The sequence below is a fragment of the Aquila chrysaetos genome, chromosome 22 (genome assembly GCF_900496995.4).
Source record: "Aquila chrysaetos chrysaetos chromosome 22, bAquChr1.4, whole genome shotgun sequence".
In the NCBI taxonomy this organism is placed as follows: domain Eukaryota; kingdom Metazoa; phylum Chordata; class Aves; order Accipitriformes; family Accipitridae; genus Aquila; species Aquila chrysaetos.
This window is the reverse complement of record NC_044025.1, coordinates 17,192,940-17,218,483: the sequence shown is the minus strand read 5'-3', so window position 1 is coordinate 17,218,483 and position 25,544 is coordinate 17,192,940. Positions and strand designations below refer to the sequence as shown.

The following is a 25,544-nucleotide window of genomic DNA, read 5'->3' as shown; positions in this document are numbered from 1 at the left end:
GGAAGATCATCACCTTCTCCCCTTTCTTCACAGTTAAAAAGAAAGGAGGAGAGACCTGCAGAACATTTGGGTTTGTACTCATAGGTCATGCTATAGAAGATGTTCAGAACCTCTGAACTTGCTCGTTCACTGTTCGTTTTATCCTTAACTACTTTAGTCCTTGAACAAGGGTCACATCAGCCTGTCCTGATACCCCCAAAGCTACGTTCTACCAACTTCATCTCAGCACCAGCAGGCAGAAACGACACGACACACTCTGCAGAACCACAATTTCTCGATGGACAGTCCAATATGTAAACATCTGAATAGTCCCTCATAGCACAGATCTCATACGCCACCCCACAAACCAAGCTCCCTATGATTTGTGCTTAGAAAAATAATACACTGTGGTTTTGATGTCTTACAATCTCCGAAAGGCTTATTAGTAACTTAAGTGACAGTCTGTTGTGAGACATCGTGCCAAACTGCATTTATCTCCAGGGCAGAGGGAAAATAGTTTCTGTTGTCATTTTTTTCTTCACTAATAAAGTGGTGGCCAGAGCATCACACGCCTGCAGGATAAACCTGGGGAGTAACAAGGATTATTTATTCAGTAGCTGCTTTGAGTCTATTGAAATTTGCTTCAGACTTCCTGCCCATGGGTCTGTGTGCCGTTGTCTCCTGCTTTCCTGGCTTCCGATTATGGATACGGGAAAAGGAAAGACACCTACCGCGACCTTCCTCAGCAGGGCTCCACGACAGTGCTAGAAGCCAGCAGAAACCTCCGCCAACCCTGCGAGCACTACAGGCAGCTGCCTGCAGCCGCTCCACGGCTCGGCGATTCTCAACCCGCAGCTCCAGGAGCAAGAGCCGCTCACAAAACCACTTGTGGCTGACAAAATGGTTCAAAGAGCAGACCCTCGCCCCTGGGAGCAGAGATATTGCTTCTCCTAAGTTTATCCAACTTAATTATGTATCCTCGGTGGGCACAGGCAATACCAGAAGAGGGAGTAAAAGACTTCAAAGGACAATCACGGAGTTAGTGAGAAGTAACGAGGCAAGTACGCAAACCCCTTTCAAAGACAGAAAATGCCACCAGTCATACGGCGCGAGGTGACACGAAGCGACAAACTCGGCTTACCTTTGGCAGGCTAACTGGAGTCCTCGGCTTTGTTCTGGGATTCTTTATCAGTTGCCTTTGATCCAGAGGAAGCAAATGATATTTCATGGCCTCGATAAGGAAGTCTTTACAGGTGTTGTTATTCTTGATTAAAGCTTCTTCTTCAACTGTCTGAGAACATGCACACACATGAAAGGTCATTTAAACTGAAGTATTTGGTGGCACAGGTCACAAAGAGTTTTGTAGAAAGAACACAAAACCTGGAATTTCTCTTCCAAAGTACCAACGTAAAAAAAAAAAAAAAAATGCAGAAGACAAACACTGACTTCCAGCTCTTCCCAAAGAAACACACTCAGTAACATTCAAGCTTCTCAGTTTTTTCCCATATCACTCATGAGTAGCAGTGCTCCCTCGATTTTACCACCCTCTGCCAGACACTTAACTCAGTAGAGGAGAATTCTCCAGGACTCTGGGTACAAAATAAGTAATTTCTTTTATTTGAGTCAGAAAACTGAAGGAGAGGCAATATCTTTTACTCGATCAGAAGATATAGTTGAGAGAAAAAAAAATATGTGATGGGTTCATCTTGTGAATACCAATTTTATTTCAATTGTATTGATTTTTTTAGACACATGATAAAAGCATAGGAGTCAAAGAGCCCATATGCCAACCCCTTCTTTGGGGATTCTCAGCTCGTTATCAAGGCCCAGATCCCAGGAATTAACTCATCAAGAACAACCTCTAAGTCAGAGAGCATCTCACCTGCCAGTCACAGAGCCCCATCTCTATGCGCAGAACACATCTTAAGCCAAAATTATCACACGTGACGTGTTTTTACCAAGCTAAATTTACCTGTGCATTAGGGAAAAAAACTGCACAAGCCTGTACCACCACCACCCGGGTATTTTCAAGGTGAAAAACCCCAAGATACTAACTTCTAAATGCTTCCGCCAAGAGGGGCAGGAGGTCTGCTCTCGGCCCTGACTGGCAGAGCACGGGTCACATTTACAAGAAGGTTTCTGCACACACACACATTGATTTCAGAGTCCACCCAGTTTTTCCTTTTATTCCTCTGTTTACAGGCTCAGTGACATGCCAAATTACCCATCTCAGACACAAACAGCCAAGCCATTGTGTAAGGAGCTACCAGCAGCTTACGTGCAAGTATTAATGACTTATTTGCAGACTAACCTGTACAAGGTAATCTCTGGGCAGAAGGGGCAGGCGAACGTGCTCCATCAGTTTAGCCATGTGCTCTAAGCGAGATTCCTTCTCATAATTTATCCAAGAAATAACCGCTTCAAAGACCTACACAGATAAAGTACAATTAAACTGAGAAGAGGGAACTGGTTTGCACAGTTATCTACCCAAAATCAGAAGCCTTGTGATTTTACAATATCGAAGGAAGGAGGTGCAAGATCTCTATCAAACAGATGAAAAAGTCGTGACTGTGCACAGAGCACAAGCACCACGGTAGCAAAGAGGTGAACTGACCATGCATATTAATAAGCAACTTCACATCTAGATGTGCTGTACCACTCTCAAAGCTTAAGCATGTGTCCAGGACAATCATACACCTCTTGGACATTAGTACTGGAAGGCAGCCAGGAAACTTAATTAGCCTGCTGACATTTGCACTGGACTTTATTCAAGAAATCAGCCACAACGATTACTCCTGATAACAGAGATCTCCCCTCCCAGAGGAGTCTGGCCACACAGTAAATCACTATGCTCACCATCATATTTAATCACCGCACCAGTTCCACCCCTCAAAAGAAAAAAAAACAAGAAGTCTTCAGGACAAGTTCACCACACACGCAGGAAAACCCCTGCCTGCAGCCAGGGAGCCTCTGCACTGCATGCATTTCACTGCTAAAAATACTCGGATACTCCAGCTGGGAAATAAGGGCACGCTGGACTTCTAGTCTGAACCAAAACCTAGTTTTCCTCCCAGATCCAACCGGTTCAGATAAGCATCCAAACTTTGACTCCGTGACGAACTGCTCACAAACAACCCCATGCAGCAGGAGCCACGCAGAGCCCTGCACGACGAACAGACGCGGGCAGAAGCGTCCTACGTGGGCTCCTGCACGAATATGCATCTGCTCACGTAACTGTGAGCCTCGCTCCTCCCAGAAGAAAAGCCTAAAAACGTCGCCAGGAGTGGGAAAGGCTTCCCGAAACACCCAGCAAGGCAAGGAGAGGGGCCGGTGCAGTCTCAGATGCTGCACGGCAGGATCTGGATCATTGCAGTGGAGTTCCCCCACAGAGTCAGAATTAAATTCCGACCCTTAACTCACATCTACAGGCAAAATTCCCCAAGTGCTCTCGCTACCCAGTTACTCGGGGTGGGGGAGCTGAGCACAGCCCTCTCTCCCACAGATCCCGGCCATCCCGTGCTTCCCCCGAAAAGCATCGCTGGCCCTTCGCCCCAGCACACTCAGCAAGTGCCCTTGGTTTAAATTTCCCTCCGGGGTCACCAAATGGCCAGGCCAATTTGCACGGATATTTTTCTTTCTTTCTTTCCATCCCTCCCATCACTTCCCAGGAAACCATTTTGTTTGGTCCAAGGTCACTAATTTGACAAAATCAACCAGAACCAAGGGCACCATCTCTCGGTCCCCAATTGTCGCTGGCAAATGTATTTGTGTCCTCCCACAAAGGAGAGGCAGAGCGGAAAGGGGTTTCCTCCTCTTAGGCTAAACTATATACTTCAGAAAAACAGTAAAGCATCAGCCTCATTTCCTATGCCAACAAATGCTCCTGCTGAACCGTTTGGAATTCAGGACACTGCAGTGAGGATTTAAGCAACGCAACAGGGGGCCGTGTCATCAAACCCCAGCGAACACAGAGGAAAATAAGTACTGCAGAACCTTTAACTATTTTAAAATGAAAATAAATAAAAAACCAAACAATTTCACTTTGGCTACAAGGCATTTAAAGTAGAAACTAGGTTGTTACGAGATTTTTAATTGCAAATGAGCATGGAAGGAGCATAAAGCAAATGTTTAGCCAACAAACTTGCTTTTCATTAACCTCTTCTGCACAAATGCTGAGCTACAGAACAGGTCACAGGACCGGGACATACCCAGCTACAGACCGAGATGCCAGTGAACAAGTCTTAAAGGAAGGTAAAGCAAATGTGCACAAGTAATAAACTGCTTCCTCGGTGCTGGAGACTGCTCCCGAGTTAGGCGTACACTGATGCTACCCTGCTGCGCCTACTCTAAAAATAACAGAATTTAAAAAAAAAAAAAATCAGACTCTGGCACCTTCCGTTGGCTCTGATTCCTAATTTTATGAGAAGGGGGAAAAAAATCTTAATCCAAGACAGCAATATCTCTATTTAAAGGCCACATCTGTTTCCACTACTGCCATACCCTCCCTCCGCACGCTGTGCCCGCTGCAGACCCCGAGCAGCTGCTGCCGCTCCCCCAGGAGACGGGTTTTTCCAGCCACGCACGACCTGCCGACGGGGTGTGATGAAACGAAGCAGTTACCCACACAGCTTTATTTAGAGCAGAGGCACGGGCTGAGTTAGCGGCTGGCACCTGCCTGGCTGTAGGAGCAGTCCCGAGCTTGGGAGAAACAGATTTCCCACTCTATGGAGCAGAAGGCTAAAAGCCTGGAATATCCCCTTTCTGCACACTACCTAAGCAAAGAGCAAGCCCAGATGTTTTCCCAGTCTCTTCAGCCAAAAATCCAGTTGTTAGATGCTCCCAGGACTGAGGACCAAACTGTGTGTCAGCTTCTACTGCACATTAGCGGCATGAGGCGATGAGTCGATTACTGGACTCTGTGTAAAATCCCCAATCCAAAAATCCCAACCCTTTTAAAAATTTCTTTCGTCACTGTTCTGAGTTGGCAGGAGCCCCTTCTCAAGGGCTGGAAGCCCCTCCTTTCCACACATCATTAGTAAATATGAATAAACATATTTTTTTTTATAGTTTTTCCTTGCTTGCATGCATCATTGCAGTTAAAGAGCCAATTAGGTCAGGTACAGAAAGCATTGATAAAACTGTTTTCAAAGTACTCGGCTATAGCAAAAAGAGCAGGCAGGGACCAAAATAAACCTTTGCCTTAGGCTGAAAGGGCCTGTGCAACTGCAGAGGCTGGCAACAGCAAGGGGGAGAGGGAGAGAAAGGAGGATAATCTTTGAATAACAGGGAAACATTGTCACCATTTTACAATTAAAATAGATTTCTGTGGTAGCAGACAGTTTTTGTAATTCTGATGACCTAGGGGATGCCATAAGCATGCCAAAATTTGTGGAGATAAAGAATATATTTTATCAGGCCAGTTGGTATTAGTTGGTGGGTAGCAGAGGAAGGGGAGAACACACAAGCTCTTGGGCACACATGCCCTGAAGAATTGTAAGGGCAATATTTTCCTCCGTCGCCTTGTTACCTTCTGGCCCTGGCAGGACTCAGCTATAAAACTTCCCAATGACCCAGAGCTGGCAACGCTCCGGCTCACAGGCTGCGGTACATGTATGAGACACAGGAAGAATGGGAACGAGAAAGCCTCTCGTGAAATCTGGCTGTGACAATTTAGCTCTCAGATGTTTGAAGTATTTGCCTACTTACAACATCTTGTTGCTTAAAATATTATCTACCCATCACATGTGCACGTGCATACACATAGATATATGTGTGTGTATGTATAGATATACACACACACATATATATACTTTTTTATATATACATATTTATTTTTTTACAATATATTTCTCATACATTAGCAGATAGGAAGAATAAAGGTCAGGAAAACTGCTTGTCTGTCATGGAGCTAACATAAAACAGCAGCCTACGAGTCTGTCCTCAATTTTCAGCACTTCTTTGGACTCCAGCACGTATTTCATGTTTATGCTCCAGTCCCCTTCCCTGCCTTTCTCCTGCTACTCGTATCTGTTGTTTTGAACGTGCAGCTTATGCTCACATTTCCTTCCACTGCCCTGCATTCTCAACTTTTACAATCAGCTAAAGAAATACTGGTTTTGATTGTATAAAGCTCAGATGAGGGAGGGAGTACTTTGATTTCTCTGGGCACAAGGCCAATAAAAGCTTTTTAACAATGCTGCACAGGACTGGAAAAATTGGTTACTAAACTTGCACTTCCCTTTGCAGGCTGCTTGGCTCATGCAAAGCGATTCTGCCGCGAGTTCACGCCATGTGTTTTTTTCCCTTTCTGGCCCTGCCTGCGCGGCACCTCGCAGCACCCCGCCGAGACGCCCACGCCAGCCCCACGCCTGCGGAAACACGCTCCCGGAGCCTCCGGGTTTGCTGGCTCAGGATCCGAATGAAGCCTCACTGCGTTCGTACCTCACGCGGTGCAGGTTTTCTGGCAAGCTTTACGGTCCCCTACGGTCCCGAGCGCCCGTGTGTCCGCAGCCCAGAGGGGCCGAGCAGGATGGGTGCCCACGCCTGGATGTGCAGCCTGACCAGCGGCACCCGGCACACCCGGGTCCAGCCTCATCCCACCAAAACGCGGGCATTCGACAAGGGTCCTGAAGTTACGAGCCACAGAACCCTCAAGCTCTCCTGTGGCGTCCCACCAGGGTCCATTCTCCCCATAGCGACAATTGGGAGGTGAGCTGAAGGACTCGAGGCACGTACCTCTCCCCAAAAACCTGCTGCAGGTCATGCAAGAAGCCCACACCAGAGAAAGGGGCTGGTCCTGGTGTTCACCAAGTACCGTAAGCACCGGACACCCTCCTTCCCAGGACTACACGCTACACAGGACGTGCTGAACCTTTCAGCCACAAAACAACATCAACCGGTGCCTTTTTTCCCCTCTCCCATTAAAAACACCGATGATGCTAGGAACGTGTCTCCTTCCTTCTTTTCGTTTGCGGGCCTCCTTTAGTTGTTTTGGCCGACACGCAACAGAAGCCAATACTCCTCCCTGGCCTAATGAAATTCAGCTTTTTTTGAGGTTTTACAGCAGGTAATAAGAGCTTTACACAACAGCAGATGAGAGGTTCCTAGTTTTCCAGAGAGGGAAGGTATTCGGTTCTGGCCCCCAGGGCTTTTGGAAGTGATATGGATCTGAGAATCATTACTTCCTGCAAAGAACAACCAAGTGAAGGTCATTTTTATGTGGTTTTAGGATTCACATTATTTTTAATTTTCCTTTCCACGTGATCGCTGTTGGAAAATGGCCCCTAAAGAGCATAACATGAGAACAATTCCTGATGTAAGGTCTAGAAACATTCCAGCATTCTTACATTCACTGTTGCTATACAATTTACTGTACCTTTTCTTCAGAGGAGACTGTGAGCTTGTCACTTGATATTAAACTGCAAACCTGGTCCAGACTAAGGCTAAGAAATTCTTCTCCTAGCATCACCTCAGGAAAGTGCTGCTCTGTTCAACAAATGAAAAGGGGGAACAGAAAATTATAATGAAATCCATGCTTTAAGTCAATGGAAGGACTACAGCATTCAGAGAACCGCTATTACTACAGCTGTGAGCACCCAAGACAAATGATATGCTGTGACTGCATGGCGGAACAGAAACAGAAAATAGTCTCAGAGCAGGTTAAAGACATTTGATGGTATTTCAAGTAACACAAGCCCCATGAGACGCTTTCATAAATGACACTAAATGGGAACCGAACTTTCTGCAAAGCCACTAAGTACCTTCCAGTGGCAAATATGATTAGAAGTGGCAATTGAGAAAAGTGCCAATGCCCTTCTGAAGTAGTAAATAACCTGACCACTTTGAGATTCAGTTCTTGCCCACTTCAACAAGCTAGATAGAATCAGATCTGCCCAACACCTGAATGAGAGACTCCAGCAAGGGTCCTTGATATTTGTAGGTATTCAAAGGAAAGCCCATCTTTAACATGAATCAGCCAAACAGTCAGTTTGGTGCATACGCTCAGCGGCAAACAGTGAGGGATCCCAGGGCACCCAGCTGAATCTGTATGTGCGAGGGGGCACACAGAGAGACGAGCAACGGGGATCCGCGTCCCACGCACGCACATGGGATCAGCTCTCCTTCTCTCCTTCCACCTTTTACTTCTTTCCCCCAAATGTGTAAATTTAACCTTTCTCCTGCTCCAAACCCTCAGCACCCATCTTCCCCAGCAGCTTTGCCCCTTTCCACTTAAGTCTGCAACTGTACAAATTTATTTTTCTCCCTTTTGGCTTCCAAATCCCTCCATGCTGTAACTTTGGGAGCCACTTGAAAACAAAATACGCATCACTGCTTATAATCCCAAACGGGAAGAATTATGACCGATTGCAACACAGGTCCAAAAAGGACCATCAAATCTGTCAAGCTTTACATCTAGCCAAAGGGCACTAGGAAAGAATTACTTTCTAAAAAATAATTTCTAGGTCAAAACCGTTGTTAGCCAGTTGCAGACAATTTAAGTTTTGCAAACATTTGTTACGTATACATGCCAATTTAATCTCACCTGCCATTTGCTGAGTCCCATTTATCTTTGGTTGAAATACAGAAACACGAATCTCAGACACTTTATCTGAAGCAGCTTTTTTCAAGCTCTAGTCCTTTGGCTTTGAGAAGCTCAGACTCGATGTATCCAAAGAGCTCCCTCCGCAGCAAGATCTGCCTCTAGTTTTCACATCTGCAAAGTGCTTTGCCTGCCAAAAAGCAGCACCACAGGGACACAAGCTGGCGTGACTTCCAGAGAGGAGCTCCTTGGAGATCGCACCTGAACAACTCCTCCCCAGTGCTGCTGCTGCAGAGGGCACTTGGCCCTCCCCAACCACGGACCCTACTTGGTCTAATGGGGACCAAAACACCACAGCTAGGCTAAAGGCTCTGACTAAAAATAGCAGTATCTGGATAAATTTTAATACTCTCTTATGCTGGCAATCATATATAAGATCTAATGAACTCTTCTGGCCTTAAATAGTTGAGAAGCAGGAAACGTTCCCCACACAGTAAGCTGGATGCACTCTGACTTCTGGACACAAACTCCTATTCATTCTGGACTGGCGTCTGGCAGTAGGAAAGGGATTTGATCTCGTTATTAGTTGGAAGCAAGTAAAAATATTTACTGATTTTAATAAAGCAACTTGTTGCATCAAGAAGGCTCCTCCACCTACTAAAGTTATGCATTGGCCAGAACTAAGCATTTCTCAAGTAACTGAGCTCATGCACGCACAGACTCTTGAGCTTGGGGACTTCTGTCTTGGTTTAATGCTGTTACATAAACAATATAGTGAAAAGAATTTTAATGGCATTTTTATTAATGGAGTTCCATTAACATTACATGGGCTGTTGTACTAACTGGGACTTATGAAGGCCAATAAAACAACAAAGCAGACTTTCTAATTGCCAAACAACCAAATAAATGTACAGTGAATGCACTGCTTGTTGGGTTAAAGATTAAACAGGGCCTGGAAGCAAGGATAATGAGATATTACAAGCAAGCCTTTATACAATTAACCATTCCTTCCAGGGTGCCTTTTCCTCCAGGGGATAATACAGCCAGAGCAGCTGAAAAGGTTTTACTTTTATTTGCAGGAGAATAGGGGAGGACTTGGTGGGCACATTTTTATTCCACCAAGCCTACTTATGGTCCAATTAAGGACAAAACCATACCAAGGAAAATACTGCAAAACAGAGCAGGTGCTCTGGGAGACAGCAGGTGTATTTTTCCCTATACAAATAGATAGAAAAGCAGAAAAACAAACTGAGAAAACTACCAGCTTCCCCCAAGCAGAGGTCAAGGGCAACTCTGCCAGAGAAGACTGGAAAGTGCTAGGGAGTTAAGAGCGTGGGGCCGCTTGGAACAGCTTTATATTTACAACACAGAGGAGAAATGCTGAAAGCCAATGCCTGCACCTACTGATTGCGACCAAACACATCCACTCTCAAGGAAACAAGAGCCTATCTACCCTTGGGGTAAGTGGCCATTCCTCCACAGATCAGAGACTCAAACTGCATGACAATTTTAGCTGAGTGTTCCCACTCCCACCCACAAGACTTAATTTCACCTGGTGCCATTTATTCCTAGAATGCACAAATCCCCAGCATTGCCTACCACTCTCACGGGGCAGTGTATGCGGGGAGGACACCAGCACACCAACACTCTGCTGTTCAACCCGCAGCCAAAGAGCTTACTAGGAACATACTAAGGAACTATTTTGTGGGCTGCGATCCAGAGGATCAGGTTTTTTTACCTCCTTAGGTGTTCCTCTGTGACCAAACCACATTTCACAAGTTGCAGCATCACAGAAAGTGACAAGTCTACAGCCCCAGAAAGTATTCCCTTCCCTGTTCTAATACTAGAAGCCTGAAAAGACCAACCAGGATGTGCTGATCTTGCTCAACCTACGCGTCGCTGTACCTGGAAGCAGGTTTAACTCAACAAACGGGTGACCCTTCCCTCACCTGCGTAGGCATTTGCCTGCTGCAGCAGTTCGGTACACGCGTGCACATCGGCAAAAGCTCGGATTCCAAGGCAGTTCGTGGGATGCAGCTGGGACTGAAGAAAGTCACAGCAGTTTTTTCTAACATCCATCAATTGCAATAAACTAGCAGCTGGCAACAAAACCTGCAAAGGCAAGAAAGGGGAATTAGACTTAACAACAAAGAAAGTTTGATTCACAGCTTGCACAAATTAGATGCAATTCCGCTTCGGACAGGGACACATCCCTGTGGGGTACCAGAAAGAAGGTTAAAGTTTTAGCACTATCTGTATGCAGAAGATCCCAATCCGTGCTCCGAGAGCTGGAAACGGCTATCCCACGCTGGGCTAAAAGTGGAGCTCTTCTCCTCACATCTTCTCCCCACAAGACCTCAAGGCAGGTAAAGGGAGGACAAAGCACAAGCAACCACAGATGCACCTGAATTTCTGGCTTTGCTGCAGGTGGGTCCTGCACAAAGATTTTTATTCTGTTTTTTCCCTGAAGAGCTTATGTTGTTTATATGCATTACCATCACATTCAAAGCCCACAGCAGCCCAGCACTCCTCAAAACCTTGAACTTTCTTATTTCCAACAAAACCACGTTGGCTTGTGAGCAGGGTGCCCAAACTGCCAGGTAAGAGAGGGAGTTCACAGAAGCTCAAGCAGGTTTTGGTAACAGCAAGGCCCTCAGGAAAGATGGGGCCAACTATTCAAATCAACAGCCCTCATTTTCATTCACACAAAATGCTGCGGACACTTGTGGTTCATGACTGCATCATCTGAAAATGAGGTACGGCTTTGTATCTACAAAACTAAGTGCAGAAAAGGGAGACAGAAGTGGATCAGGAATGCGACATCTGCTGGAAAAACCACCTTTGAGGCCAGTGAGCGGGACAGGAAACAGAAAATATAGTCGGTCGGGATGTTACAGCCCATGACATCAGCTACTTCCTTTCTTATGTCGTACAGCAATTGCAGATGTGTCTTATCCCAGCTCTCCCGAAGCTCTGGCTGCTCCACACATGTCCTTCTAACTGGGCATCTGTGCTCACCATCTCAGCACAGATTTCCGGAAAATTATTTCCAACTCAAAAAAACCAAGCGGCTGTTAAACAAAACAAATAGGTTAACAGCATTCGCCTCCCTGGATCTTGATGGCAGGGAGGGGAAAAAGATGTCCCCTCCCTGCCCCTGCCCACCCGTCCCCAGTGCCGTTCCACATCAGGACAGGACTCTCGCAGCCTGCCCCAGGTCTTTTCTAAGCCACTGACACATTTCAGCTGCAGCCCAGCTATATGGTGTCTGACTGCTGCCAAGCAGCCGCCTCAACAGGCAACGATTAAAAAAAAGAACTCAATTAACCTGGGAGCCCATTTTGGCCCAAGCCTCTTGATGCCAGGAGGAGATAGTTTGCGGTTTTGATTAAATCAAGGTAGCAATGCTCTCCCATTTTTGAAACCTAGCTGTGAACCACTTTCTTTCTAGCTGAACCATCTCCTTCTATCAGCAGAAAGGTGAGCACCTGAGCTGCATAAGGGTTGTGGGTAATGAATTCAGACTCTCTGCAAACCATCTCTGGCCATATACCAGCCAGAGCTTCCTCCATGCACCCCCCACCCATCCAGCGTGCATGCCTGCAAATGCAGGTGGGCTGCTTACCTTGAGTGTTTTGGGATATTGCCTCCAAAACAGAAGGTACTCACTACCATCACTAATACCCTCACGCTACAGCCCCCTGGACATCCTAGTACTGCTATTACGGCCTCGTGCTGGCTTGAGAGGGCAAGGTAGAAGGAGCCTTACACCACTGCAGTTATTGGGAACGGGGCATTATCATATAATACTTTTCAGAAGTAGGATATAAATAGCCTATCAAGAGATGAGTGGATTTTCTCTTTCTTATTTCCCAGCTGAACATCTCGCCACTCATCTTGTTTTTACCAGGGAAAGCAAAAAGCAAGCAAAGGATATCCGCTAGCACAAAGTCTGTTTCCTTTAGAAATAACAAGAGGAAATGCCCTGCCTAAACATGCAGCAGGACCAAACTGCAACCCCATTAATATCCAGGCAAGTTACTCACTTGGCTCTGGATTTGGCTCTTAATATTTGAACTCCAACCACCGCGAATGATTTACAGAGAGCTGGCTTCTCTACCAGATTGGCCTCCATACCAAAGCGCAATCGTCTTTTGAAACTATATCAAAATTTTCTGTATTACTACTGAGACTGACTTCTTTGCTAAATAAGTTACGTCCAGAACCTCAGCTATGGGGGGTGTATATATATATATATATATAGCCATAACCATCTAGTTCGCAAGCTGTGCTCTCTCACTCTGTACACTCTGTACCAATCTCAAGTTTTACACAACATTGCCTGTGCAATTAAATACTTTCATAAACCTTTGATGTCTCTGAACCGGGAACATCTTTCAGCCAAAAGCGCTCTGAGTTGCTGTAAGGTTCATTCAATAGGCAGGGCATTAACGCTGGACTTCAGAGATGGGGTTTAGTTCCCTGCTCTGACAGAGCCCTCCAGGTAACCTTGGCCAAAAGTTAACCTACACCATTCCTCCTCTGCAAAACTGGAAGAGGAGCATTTCCCCAAGGCAGAGGATGTATTAAAGCTTATAAGCAGCTTTGACAATTTAGTCAAAGCAGAAGCCAAATAAGAGTACTGGCTGTAATCCTCAGCAGCACATCCAGGGCCACAGCTGGGACTGCACATCTGCCCAAACAGGGAGACGGCTCCCAAGCACCCTCCCAGGGGAATCCGTGACCAGAGAGACAAGCCGATCGTGTGCTTGCAGGCAGGTTAAATGCTCAGTTTTAAATGAACAGCTCTAAACCGCACAAGTAGTGGAGATAAAACTACATTACTGTAATGTGGCTTTTCAGCGCAAGGAAGGCAATTAGGCTTTATCACTCCCCAACTGCTACCAGGCAGTGCAGAGGGTGAACAACGGTGCTTCTACTTAAATGCTCCACCTGGGGTGAAATAGCCCAGGTGAAGGCATGTGTGACAGGATCGGGGGCCACAAAACCTCTCCAGGACCAGGCATGAGAAGGACAAGGGATACAGAGGTGAGAGAGAAAACAGGAGAGCACCTGGCAACTTCCCTCCTGATCTACCTTCTCCACCTTCACCGCACAGAGCAGATACACCATCCCTTGGCTAAACAGTGGGATAAAAATGGGGAGACGCACCCACCGGGCACAGCATAGTCCTTGGTGCCACATCCACAAGTTTCTCCTCACCTTTCTATTAGGCCAATTCAATTTAAAAGACTTTCCATAAAGCCTACGAAGGGTCCCCAACCCATCTGCTGTAACACCCCGGAGAAGTCAGCCCTGCTGCTGACCAGGGCTCTCCAGCACTCCAGGAGGGTGAGGCATGGCAAGGAGCTTTTGCTCCAGGGACGAAGATAGCTCTGATTTATTGCATCTCCTAAAACTGAAGGCAGAAAGGCTCTCTGCCTCACCCTGGGCTTGCACCTACTATAGCTGCAGGTTTCGGAGCGAACAGGGGGAAGGGAGATGAACTGACCCACTTATCACCCCTTTATCATCAAAACTGCATCTGCCACAGACACTCTCCTTCCTTGTTGTGAAGTCCTAAGTCCCTCGGGAAAGCTGAGGTGCAGAAGCACACTTCTGAAAAGGAAATGCTACAGCTTCTAGCAAAGCTTTTTTCCTCCTTTCTCAAGCCATTTTTTATTAAAATGACTATGTCTGCAAAGCTGGCAGTTTCAATATCTATTTCCTCCAGACAGCTGATTTCAGACTTCATTCTTTCTATGTGAGCCATATCTCGAGCTGCAGTAGTATACGAGGACACATCACACATGTAGTACGCTGCACCTCATTCGTAAGAATTTAATTGTGGAATCAGGTTAATCAGGACTTTTCCCAGGGAATCATTACAACCCTAATGGTAATGACTTTCTTAATTGGGAGGGTAATTCTCAGGCTGCCTGCAAGTAATTAAGTGCTATCAGTAAGGATGGGTGGGACACACCGAAGAGAGACTGTATTCCCTGTCTACAGCCAGAGGTCCAGCTGTCTTCACTGCCTAGGAGAAGGCAGACTCCTAAATCTCCTCTTCGTTCAGCTCCGCTCAAGGACACCGTGTTGAGCCTCTGCTCCATCGCCGGACTTTGCTCCCATCACTCTTCACTGAGCTGCCAGGTTTGATACGAGCGTTGGAAAGCAAGCGGCAACGCAGCCAGTTCGGCTGCAAAATCAAGACCTAACAAAAATTCAAGGAACTGAGATGTTAAAACAGCCAGCTATTCCATACAGGTACAGAACAGCAGGCCCTCTGCTCTGTTTGACATGTGCATGTGGTTTCCATCGAAGCCAACCAGGGCTGCGCACAGGCATCTGTGAACTTCCCCAGGTTGCTCACTTTAGTTTTCCTCACTTTTACAGAAACTGCATGGCACAACTTCTTTCTAAACAAATTTATCAAGCTCCACCTTCAAATGAATGAGATCTTTTTGTCACGCATATGAATCTTTACAACCAACCTCGATGAGGGGTGCAACAGAAGAGGAACAAGAGAAGGCAGCAGGGACAAAAATCCCAGGATGAATTTTCCTGCGACTACAACATGACTGCAATGAAGACAGAAATTCTTCCTCTGTTCCATGCCTTCCAAACAAGTGGGAGGTTAAATCCCAAATGCGTGTTCAGAAGCAAAACACTGCTCGGCACAGAAGCCCCTCTATCATCCATCACCGCTGAGCCCTCCTACTACTGCATCTATATTGCCTTGAAATCTCGCTCTGAAAATGAAGTTCCAACGCATAAAGCAGGATTGCATTCGTCAGGGCGATTCTCACCCACGTACCCCCAACGGAGTTAGAAGAGGGCATTCGCTCCCACATGGGCTCAGTGCTCTCATTCATGGAGCTAGGGTGGACTGAAAAATCCCCTTTACCTGCACACTTGGGACATACTGTTGAGGAGAAATTGCATGAACCCCCCCAGCAATCCGCTGCATAGAAGATGACTGGAACTGACTGTACTGGCTTGACCCCTTGTACACACACCCTTCCTTACTTAAAAAACAAAACAAAACAAAAAACGAGAAAAAACACTTCGTGCAATGAAACGACAATCAGCTACAAAAATACGCGCGTAGAAAAAGAGCCTCACTTCCCGAACACCATACCAGCCTATAAAAGCAGAAAAGACAGGTTTCTGTCAGGACAGAAACAACAAAAATACTGTAAAAAGGCTTCTTGTGAAGTGCTGAGCACCGCTCAGCATTTGAGCACACTTGGGAACACTCATCCTTACGCTCCACGTCACCTTTGCTGCTCATCTTTTTTCTCACTTCAGTTCTGCTCTCATTTTATTTTGCTTACTGACAAGATATTGTCTTTTCATTTATTCATATGTTTTGGTAGCTTGGCTGCATCTGTTCACTTAATGCCATTTAGCAATCTTTTTTCTTGTAGTTTCTACAATAAAATTACCTGGCAACCATACCCAGAAATTGCTTTTTCCAGCTGCTGAAGAAGTCTGAAAAACCCCTTTAAAAATGCACCCTTGGCCTGCCAGAAAATCAGAGCGCATGACGTGGCAATAGGTGACCTCAGGAGATACCTGCTGGGAAAAGAAAAAGTCCCACCGTGCTCAAGCAAGACTGGGAAGCAACGTTGCTGAAACAACGCAGACAGGCATTACTGAGGCATCCTTCCAGACACAAAGCTGTGCAGCTGGAGGATGTGGCGATGCAAGGGACCAAACCTGCTCACTTCTTCCCAAGACTGACATTGCTAATCCAAACCACAGACTGCAAGGAGCTTAATATTTTGTTATTCATGTTGTTTGCCTTCACTGATGCGAACACTTCCAACGAATGACAGAATATTCTTTCCTGTAAACTTTCCTTCCTGTGGCTGCAGGTGAATATTAACCTATTCATGGCATTCTGTTCAGGGGTGAAACACCCAGAGACAGCATGGAAATTTCTCTTTAAACTTTTTATCGGTTTCATCACAAAATTATACTAAATTCCATAAAACATTTTCAGCATGGACATTTTTAACACATAATAAAATTTAAACTAGTCAGTTAATCCTGCATTAGACCAGCTTCATTTCTTAGCCCCCATGAATTAATTTACCTCCAGCCTAAAGAGTTACTCGCACAGTTGTTATTTAAATAAATCCTGTAGTAAAAGGACCTGCTTTACTAAATTGGGAAAAAACACCATACCTGCCCCTTAGCATTCACCAAACTTACTTTTTTTTAATCTCACTGTCTGAAAGATGGAAGCCAAAATACAGACAGCGCTCTGACTTTAACTCTTTGTAATCCCTAGGCCACAGAAGGCAGGATTTGGTTATGTTTTACTAAAAAAGATAGCTTTCCGGTTGCTCAGAAAGGCAACATCTGGACTTCTTCATAGACCTTCCAGGCAGGTCTATGCTGCCAACGCACAGCAGGACCGAGCTGGCTCTCCAACCTGCTCCAGCTCCCGCGACGCCGCTTATACCCCGGTGCAGCTGTACTCGAGCACCGAAAAGCTCTCGTGGGAAAACAGCCAGGGCACGCGTAGTCACTTCAAGCAGGCTTCATTCAAGGCAGACTGACTGGGACCAGCACACCAGAGGGTATCCTGAGCTCAGCACGTCCCACGTGCCGAGTGGGTGCTTCTGGGCCACCGAACAACCAGCAGCGTGGAAGGAAAGCATACGTTTCAGGGAGCACGTGGATACAGTCTTCACATTTCCCACAGGAAAAGAGACCAGCCTGAGAGCGTGTACACGTCATTTTTCCTCCAGCAATGGAAGATCCCAGAGGTCCAAGGAACTCCACCCCAGTTCCCCACTGAAGTAATGTTGTATCTCAGCTGCTGATGACCCTGACTATACACTGTAATTAAGCGTGGGCTACGCAGCAGACAGCTAGTCCAACCGACCCACCGTTGGGTTTGAGCCTCAGGTTCTCTGCTGTAATGGCACCTTGAAGGTCTCCTTGGTGCTGGTCCTCAGCCTCGCCGTAGGGCAGCCAGGGTCCACAGTCCTACCAGTGTGACAACTGTCGGGTTGAAAGCATGCCAGAAAGTCAAGTTTGTAAAACTAGAAGGGCAGAAGGGGCAAGAAAAGGGACCCGCAGACTTAGGTCATGAAGGATGGCACAGGGCTTGGACTGCGAAGTGGAGATAGCTCAGGGGTTTGTCCAAGGTCCTGCAGGAAGAGCGACAGGTCAGCAAGAACCTGCACCCTCCCTGCGGGGCTGGAGCAGAAGAGCACATCCCATCCACGGCAAGAACCTCATTTCGAGCAGAACCCGTCTAATTTTACCACGTTAATTAGGTCAACAGAACGCACGCAGCAGCGTTGCCCCTCTCTCTCCAGCACCGCAGACACAGACTTGTCACCCTGACCAACGTCCAAGTCACAGGGAGGAAGACAGCAGACTCAAACTGCCACTTGCAAACAAAAATGGAGACCAACCGAAAAGCACGTCCGCACGCGAGCTCCCAGCGTCCCTTCCAGAAATCAGTGGCTAAGTGCACAGCCGTTTTCTTACCACAAATACAAGTAGAGTCAAAGAAAAAGCTTTACCAGCAGCCACAGCCACGTGACACAGTGAAGCGCTCTCTTCCTGAGCATCCCGCTTTATCTGTAGGCTGCCTTTCAATTACTCTTTCCACTTCTGGACAAATATTTACCTCAAACAAATTCAAGACGGAGCGCGCACACACACAAAAAAAAAAAGGAACAATGCCCTCATTTGAACAATATATTCCACTCAAAGCTCTGCCAAACAACTCAAACTACCCAGAAGAATTTAAAAACAGCCAGATTCCTCTGCCATGACCTTAAAACAACGTTTGACTTGCTGCTTGTTTGAGTCTATTTTGACCTTCGACAGACTGACCCACAAGTCAGCACAGCTTCTTGGAAGGCAAATGCCTGCTCTCATTATAAGAGCTCGACACAAAAGCTAAATGCAACATGACTTAAGCACGGGGAAAGCAGCGAAGTGCCTCAAGACTAAAGAGAGGCTAGAAGTAGCTCTTTTCAAGCTCAACCTTTTACTTTCTGCAGCCTGAAGAGATCACTCACCCCCAAAGGACCTGTGCCTTTGAGTTTCAAGCTTTTTACTTGGGTCTCCACGGGAGCCGCTGAACCAGACCTACCTGCACATTCTCTTCCGTGACCTCGATCTCGGCGGTGTAGATGTAATCAATCAGCTTCCTCAGGGTCTGCCCATCAACGTCTTTTATCTCAATCTTCTTGGCTTTACTTTCAGACATGTCTCCTGAAATTCATTTCAAAAGGACAGTTAGAGTTTGCTTTGCAGGACATCGTTGCAGGCCCTTGCTCCCCACACATCCAGCACATCCTCCTGGTATCTGACTAAAAGACTGCCCTGACACTATCCCTGACCATCAAAGGACAACCAGCGAGATTCACAGAAGCCTCCTAATGCCACCTAACATCTCAACATTTGAAGACACTACTGTAAAATAAGTCAATAAATGCACCAAGCTCAATTTCTTGCCAGAAAAGAACCTGCCATGGTTCACCTGCATTCAAACACATATAGGGGCTAAAAAAACACCCAGTATGACCCTCAACCATGTCTCAGCACAGGGACAGACTCAAAGAGACTGTGGACAAGTCTTAGGAGGGCTTTTTAAAAACATATATATTTTATATATTTATTAAAAATGTTTTTTTTTTAATTTTTATATATATATATATTCATATATATGTGTGTGTGTGTGTGTAGATGAGTAAGTTGCAACAGCTAAGTTAGGGTGCTTTGTGGTATACCCTACAATAAAAGCAAGGCAGCATTACCCTCTTTCTTTAGGAAGAGCCTGAAACCTGCTGAGGAAAACAAGCACACGAGCCAGCAGTTACATCCAGTGTGCTGCAAGCTTCTCTCCTAAATTACCCTGCTGTAACCTGTCTGCACAGTTACACTTTATGCAAAGCATCTGTGCAGAAAACTGTATTTCTCCTCTCTCACCTTCCCAACCTCACACCTCAGAGGCAAGGCAGCCTTTGGATCCAAAGTGTATCCTTTCTCCAAATACATAACTTAAAAAAAAAAAAAAAAAAAAAACCACACCAACAAACATGCAGAACTAGAGCAATAATTTCCCCTATGGATGTACAAGTAAAACCCGTATCCGTGTAAAAGCCTATACATGAACCGGTACTTTATGTGCACCCTCCCCATCGCTGTTGCGGCCAACGCTCTGCAGGCACCATACCCACATAGCCCGTGCGTAACAGGAGCACGTCACAGGAACAAAAGCATCAAAAGCGTGCTGTGGGGAGGAGGAGGAAGGACTCCCGGGGCCCTTCCATCGTCCATGCACATGGTGACCTCACCCAGGTTTTAATCACCAAGATCTTGAGGAACCACACAAAAGAAAGAACAAACTCCCAAGCAGAAGGGAAACAATAAGTGAAAAAACAAAGCTGAACAAAGCAGAGCATGAAGAAGTGTCAATTCTTAAACCTGGGCATGAATAATCACTACCTAAGAAATCTGGTGACTCAGTATTGCTGTGGGATTAAGAGGAAAAATAGTTCCTGCAGCCTATGGGAGAAGTAATTACAGCCTACATCTCCGTACAGCGTGCGACAAGACGCGGCTGGGTACATTAAGTGCACAGCACAGAGTCAGATGCTAAAGGGGGTCCAAGCCTGAGCAAAATCTGGATCCTGGAAATTGAACTTTGCAGGCTTCACTTATGCCAATAAGGAGGCAAATAACAGGAGCGGGGTCAGACCATAAGTATTAGAAGAGCCAACAACGTCCCAAGGGAAATGTAGACTGAAATAATATTTGCCCCAAATTCAATTTTTAAAATTAAATAATAAAATGTTCTTCAGAGAAGCCCATGAATGCAAACGTAGAAGTACAAAGGGATAAATGACCTACATTTGGGAGGCCTTCAAAACAGGCAGGACTTTTTAATTGACAAAATAAATGTCAGCTCCTTCACACACCTCCTCCCCCACAAAAAAAAAAAAAAAAAAAAAAAAAACCAAAAAAAAAAAACAAACATCTCCAGAGATGAGAGGGGCCTTCTGAGAACAGGCCGGTCCCCATCAGCCTACATGGAGCTGGAGCTCCCGTAAGGAGCACCCAGCCAGACATCACCCGCACGGCGAGGGGCAAGCGGAGCAGCCGGCGCCCTGCCGCGTTCGCCGGGAGCCACGGGGCGGAGGGGAGGCTCGGACGCACGCACCCGTGAGACGGATGCAGAAACAGCTCGGAGGGACCGATCCGATAACATCATCTGTCTTTGCGGCGTTCATGTGACACAGGCAACAAAAATAAAGGCTGTGTGGGCTTCCACACCCACCAGCAAGCTGCCAGCCCTGCATACCAATAGCCTGCGCTGCCTCTGCTCTGCTAACAGCCCAGCGCGCGATGAGAAAGGGGAGTCTCGTGCGCCGTGCCCCGCGGTCGGATGGGATCCGACCCCTCCAGCCGCTCTGGCGTGACGGAGTGCCTGCCGCTGGCCAGACGGTGCTGCTCTGGACGCGTCTCTAACGCCGCGGAGCGAGGAAGAACGTGAAGACCCCGCAAGCGAACCAGGGCAGGGGTTGGAGCAGACCAGGAGCGGGCAACAAGCTGCCCCCTCCTCCGAGCACAGACCCAAGGCAAACGCAGCCTCTAAAGCACGGTGGGTCAATTCAGGCATCTCACCCCACACGCCTTCAGGAAAGAAAACCTCACACCTTAAAGCCCACAAAACCCAACCCCTAGGATGTCTTTCGTAAGTCAGACTCGAGCCTTACCCGATACCTTAATTACAGAATAATTCAAAGCACTAGCATCATCTCTCTACGTAAGGGCTGTGCTGAGAAAGGGCTGCCCTGCACGAGGCGCTGCACAGACCCCAACCCCGCACCGCCGCGGTCGGGCAGACACGAGGGACAGGGTAGGAGGGAGCAAAGGCAGGTAAAAAAACAGGCAGAGGGGCTCCAAGCAGACCCTCTTTAGGGGACAGACTCTGCAGACACCAGCCCCTCGCGAAGGCAAGCCCTCAAGCATCACGCTCAACACCCAGCGGTGCTTTCTCCATTCCCCTTTGCTCATGAGGGCAGGGAGAGAGCAGAGCTCTCCCGCTTTGTCGCAAGATGAACTAGAGTCAGAACTGCAGCAGCTCGCGGTGCCTTGTTTACCCAGCACAGCAGCTCGCCCTGCCTCCTACGTACTGCGCTCCAGGGAGGCTTCCCAGCGCACAGCTACAGCTTTTCTTATTTCCTAAATCAGAGACGTGCTGAAGGAGAATACGAGTGCATTGGATACCAAAACTGCAGCCTCTCACACGTGGGGCGAGCGCTTTGGAGCGGCGTGCAAGACCTGCACGGGAGGTTTCTGCGTCGCTGCTTCCTCCTTCGGCACTTCTGAAGTTCCCCAGGTATCTCACAGGAGCGGTCCTAGCAGCATCACTGAAGTATCCGTTACCCTTTCTGAACTGATCGTGTTTTCTCCTAAACGGACAGAAATCACTGTCCCCAATCATCCCCACAGAACGCTGCCAACAAGGACCAGCCGCCATCCAAAATGCTCCAGAAAGCCAGTGTGGGAAGGGACACGCAGTTAGGAGGTGCTGGGTCCCAGCAGTGGAAGTCACAAACAGATGTGCATGCTTATTTTCAGACTTCCCAAGGCTATTTCAAAGAGGAACGCCTAACCAGAGGACCCTAAATGGTTTAGGAAAGACCCCACGGTCATTACAAGGTCATTCACGAGTCCAAAGTCGGGCCCAACCTACAGAGCAAGCGTCAGGTGGAGGTGGATGAGCTGCAGGTCTCGGTTTGGTTCCCACTGTTCACAGCTTTATACCGATCGTTCGCTACCGCGTGGCTGCCAGCACTGCTGGGGCACCCCTCCGGCTCCCCGCACCCCCAAAAAGCGGCTCCTCCAGTGAGGACTCAGCGCGCACAAGCAGCTGCTGCCCAGTCCTGCAAACACCCGCACGGTGCGGCTTGCCCCCCAGCCACTGGGCTGCACCACTGATGCGCAATGCAAAAAAAAAAAAAAAAAAAAATTCCAAGCCACAACAACCAACCGAGGTTCGAGCCGTGATTTTAAAACGCCCCGCTCCAGAGAGCGAACCACCACACAGCTGGAAGGAGATCGCGCGCTCGGTCTTTGCAAGAGGGAGATCCAGACTTTCGAAATTCGGGGCTAGCTAGACGGAAAGCAAAGGGAGAACCGGTCCATGCCTGACCCGCTGCCCGCGGGGACGTGTCAGGAGGAGGGGACGGGCGGCTGCCGAGGCTGTCACCCAGGGGAGCTGCCGAGCCGGCCACGTGACAGCGGTTAGCTGATTACTGTTTAACTCGCGGCGTGAGGGATTACACGGCCCGGAGAATTCCTGCACGGAAACACGAGCAGCCCCGCACCACCGCCTTCCCGCTCAGATGACCTCTAAGGATCAGAGGGGGTTTTTTTCCCCAATATTTTTTTTCTTTTTTTTAAACCTCTCGTCAGGAACGAGCATCCCAAGCACTCGCAAGTGCTCCTCGAGGTGCCCCGCGGGAACGGTTGCCCCTGAGCAGCGTTCGCTCCTCTGCCTCGCCACCGCGGCCAATACTTCCACGGCGCAGCACCGGTGCCCTAGAAAACACAAACGCTCTCCACCTTAGCTCACCACGCTGATAAAGCCACCATGGCGAACCTCACATCTCATCTCACATTCAGACGTCTGTTTACACCTGAGGTTCTCTCCCCGCCTCCATTGCAGAAGGGAAGAAAGCTTCCCAAATGACAAGCTTTTTCCTCAGAAATGCTGTGTTCTGCTTCCAGTAAAGCAAATAAAAGGAGGTCTAATCTCAAGGCTTTTAGAAGGAAGAAGCAACCCCTAGACCGCAGGCAAAGGAACGTGAAACAGGGGCAAAACCTCCAAACCTCGTTTATGCTGAAGCTGAGGGATGGTAACAACCATTCCCTGGAGCGTACAATCATTTTCTTCATATTTGGTTAAGTCAGTTCCTATCCTGGAAAGGAGGGCAAGAAAATGAAGGAAGCTAAGGAGCTCCTGACCAGACTAATTTTACTAGAATGACTTAAATAAGCTGGTCACTCCCCTACCTGGGGATCGGCACAGGTTTTTTGCTGGGCACAGCCTCCAAAGGGCACCTGCTATAGGGATCAGGTGATCAGAGCAAGAATTTAGTCCTCTCCTTCTCCTCACACGGAGGCTGCATCTGCCATTACCAAAATACACCAGGCTGCAGCAACGCACCCTGCAAAAAGGCAGGGCTGCTAAAACACACTGGGATCAAGAGAACAACAGTGTTATTTCGGGCAGCAGCAAAAAGTGCCATGGGAGATTAAACATCCGTGACTGCAAATCAGCATCAGCAGGGCTGAGCCTTGAAACTACAACTCCTGTGCCAGCAACTTCTTTGATGTGCACCATGAATATTTAGGGCACTGCACACGTGCTTGATGTTAATGATGTGTTTTCATGACCCAAGGTCTTGTTCAGGGGGATAAAAAAACCAACCCAAAAAACAGTGAGACAAACCTCATAGTAATAACCTTCCTGTGACTCTCATGCTACGCACTCACCCCACACCCATACAACCACCCCATACCCATATACCATGCCTCGAGGAATTAGTCAAGGATGACCAGCATCATCCATCAGGTGTAGCAAACTGCAGACCTAACCATACTGCTTCTCTCTCAAAGAAACCCTTTCCTCGCTGGCCATGCCTACTGCCCATGCTGCAGCTCCTGCTGGAGACACAGCCAGAAGCCTCTGGGTTTGCAATGGCCCGTTCAACCCACGTACAGCGTCTGGTGTCAAGAGGAGTACCTGTAAACATCGCACAAAAATAAGGGCTGCACGCCGCAAGGACCACGCGGTGGGCTTCCATCTCCACAGTTTCGGCCACAATCACCACATCACAGAGGAGCCGCTTGCTGGAAAAACACCAGAAAAGACAAAGATCATTTCAGAACTCCTGGTCAGGCAAAAAGCTACATCGGTATATCCTGAAAAAGTAAGCAGAAGACCCACCATTACAGACAAGGCACCTGAGCTTCTGCCAAATCCCAGTGGAGGGTCCTCTAGTCCTTCAGCTACCAGCTCCTGTCAGTGTTTGCCTACAACGCAAAGCCTGGATCCTCCTGATCCTGCAGCCCTGCCTGTGGTTCTGCTTTTCCCAGAAAAAAAAAAATCTGCAAGCCAAACTAGGCATACGTGCTGCTGAACAGATGGGTAAGGGGCTCCTTCCATCTCTCAGACAAGTAGGGCTTGGAGAAGGCACAGAAGTGCTTAAGAGCTTGGGCACTACGTGGAGCCATGCTCTAGCAGATCTATAAGACAAGACAAGAAATAGCTGCGCAAGGGAACACCAGCAGTGCTTTCGTCTTTCCACGAGGGAAAGGTAAAGTGGAAAAATGAAGTTATTTTGTACTTCCTTCCATGTTTGGCCCTAAAGAACGTGACCACCAAAACATCTCCTGGCACTGACCAGCGCAGAGGCTGCCTCAGCCGTCTCCCAGTGAGGAGATGCCAATCACTGGAGTTTATCCATGGGCCTGAGGACTTCATTTACCACATGAATTAGTCTGGGATTAAGAGTCACTGAGATAAAGCACAGGGCTCCAAACAGGAACCAAAAAACTTCTGAGCTCCCCCACTGACTCATTGTACAGCTTTGGAAACGTCACTTCATTAACTGGTGACCTTTTCTACTAGCCCCACGTATGTCCTTTGAGGATTCATTAGTTAATGTTTGTACAGGGCTTCAGAGATGCTGACAGCTAGAAGTGCTTAGCCTCCCAATAAGTTGGTTTAAGATGTTTGAGCATACAAATGCAAAATAAGGGTGTTCTTTTCAAATGTCAAGCCTGAAAAAGGATCAGTGGCTGTAAATCTAGATGTCACCTTCTCTTCAGAAATGCTTATCACCACGCTGCACTTTGTCTTTAGGAAACTGCATATCAAATAAACACTCGTAGAGCTTCTAAAGGACTAGGTACGTCTCCTCTTCTCCATATATTGGAATACGTGAACAAAACACCTGTGAAATGGAGGGTTATA

At 47.4% G+C, this 25,544-nt stretch overlaps 1 protein-coding gene across 6 annotated transcripts in view; it reads right to left on the bottom strand.

The window, feature by feature from the left end:
- KLHL3 (kelch like family member 3) overlaps positions 1–25,544 on the bottom strand; it is a 65,324-nt gene that overhangs the window by 15,254 nt on the left and 24,526 nt on the right. For 4 of the 6 annotated variants that reach the window (XM_029997765.2, XM_041119290.1, XM_029997764.1 and 1 more), the window contains 6 exons: positions 24,312–24,418; positions 18,645–18,766; positions 10,468–10,630; positions 7,355–7,464; positions 2,291–2,407; positions 1,121–1,270 (listed from right to left, as the gene is read on the bottom strand). In XM_029997765.2, coding sequence (XP_029853625.1) covers positions 1,121–1,270; positions 2,291–2,407; positions 7,355–7,464; positions 10,468–10,630; positions 18,645–18,766; positions 24,312–24,418 — 769 coding nt within the window. Of the gene's footprint in view, positions 1–1,120; positions 1,271–2,290; positions 2,408–7,354; positions 7,465–10,467; positions 10,631–18,644; positions 18,767–24,311; positions 24,419–24,515; positions 25,525–25,544 lie in introns of all 6 variants that reach the window. The other 2 variants (XM_029997767.1, XM_029997768.1) reach the window with 2 other exon arrangements.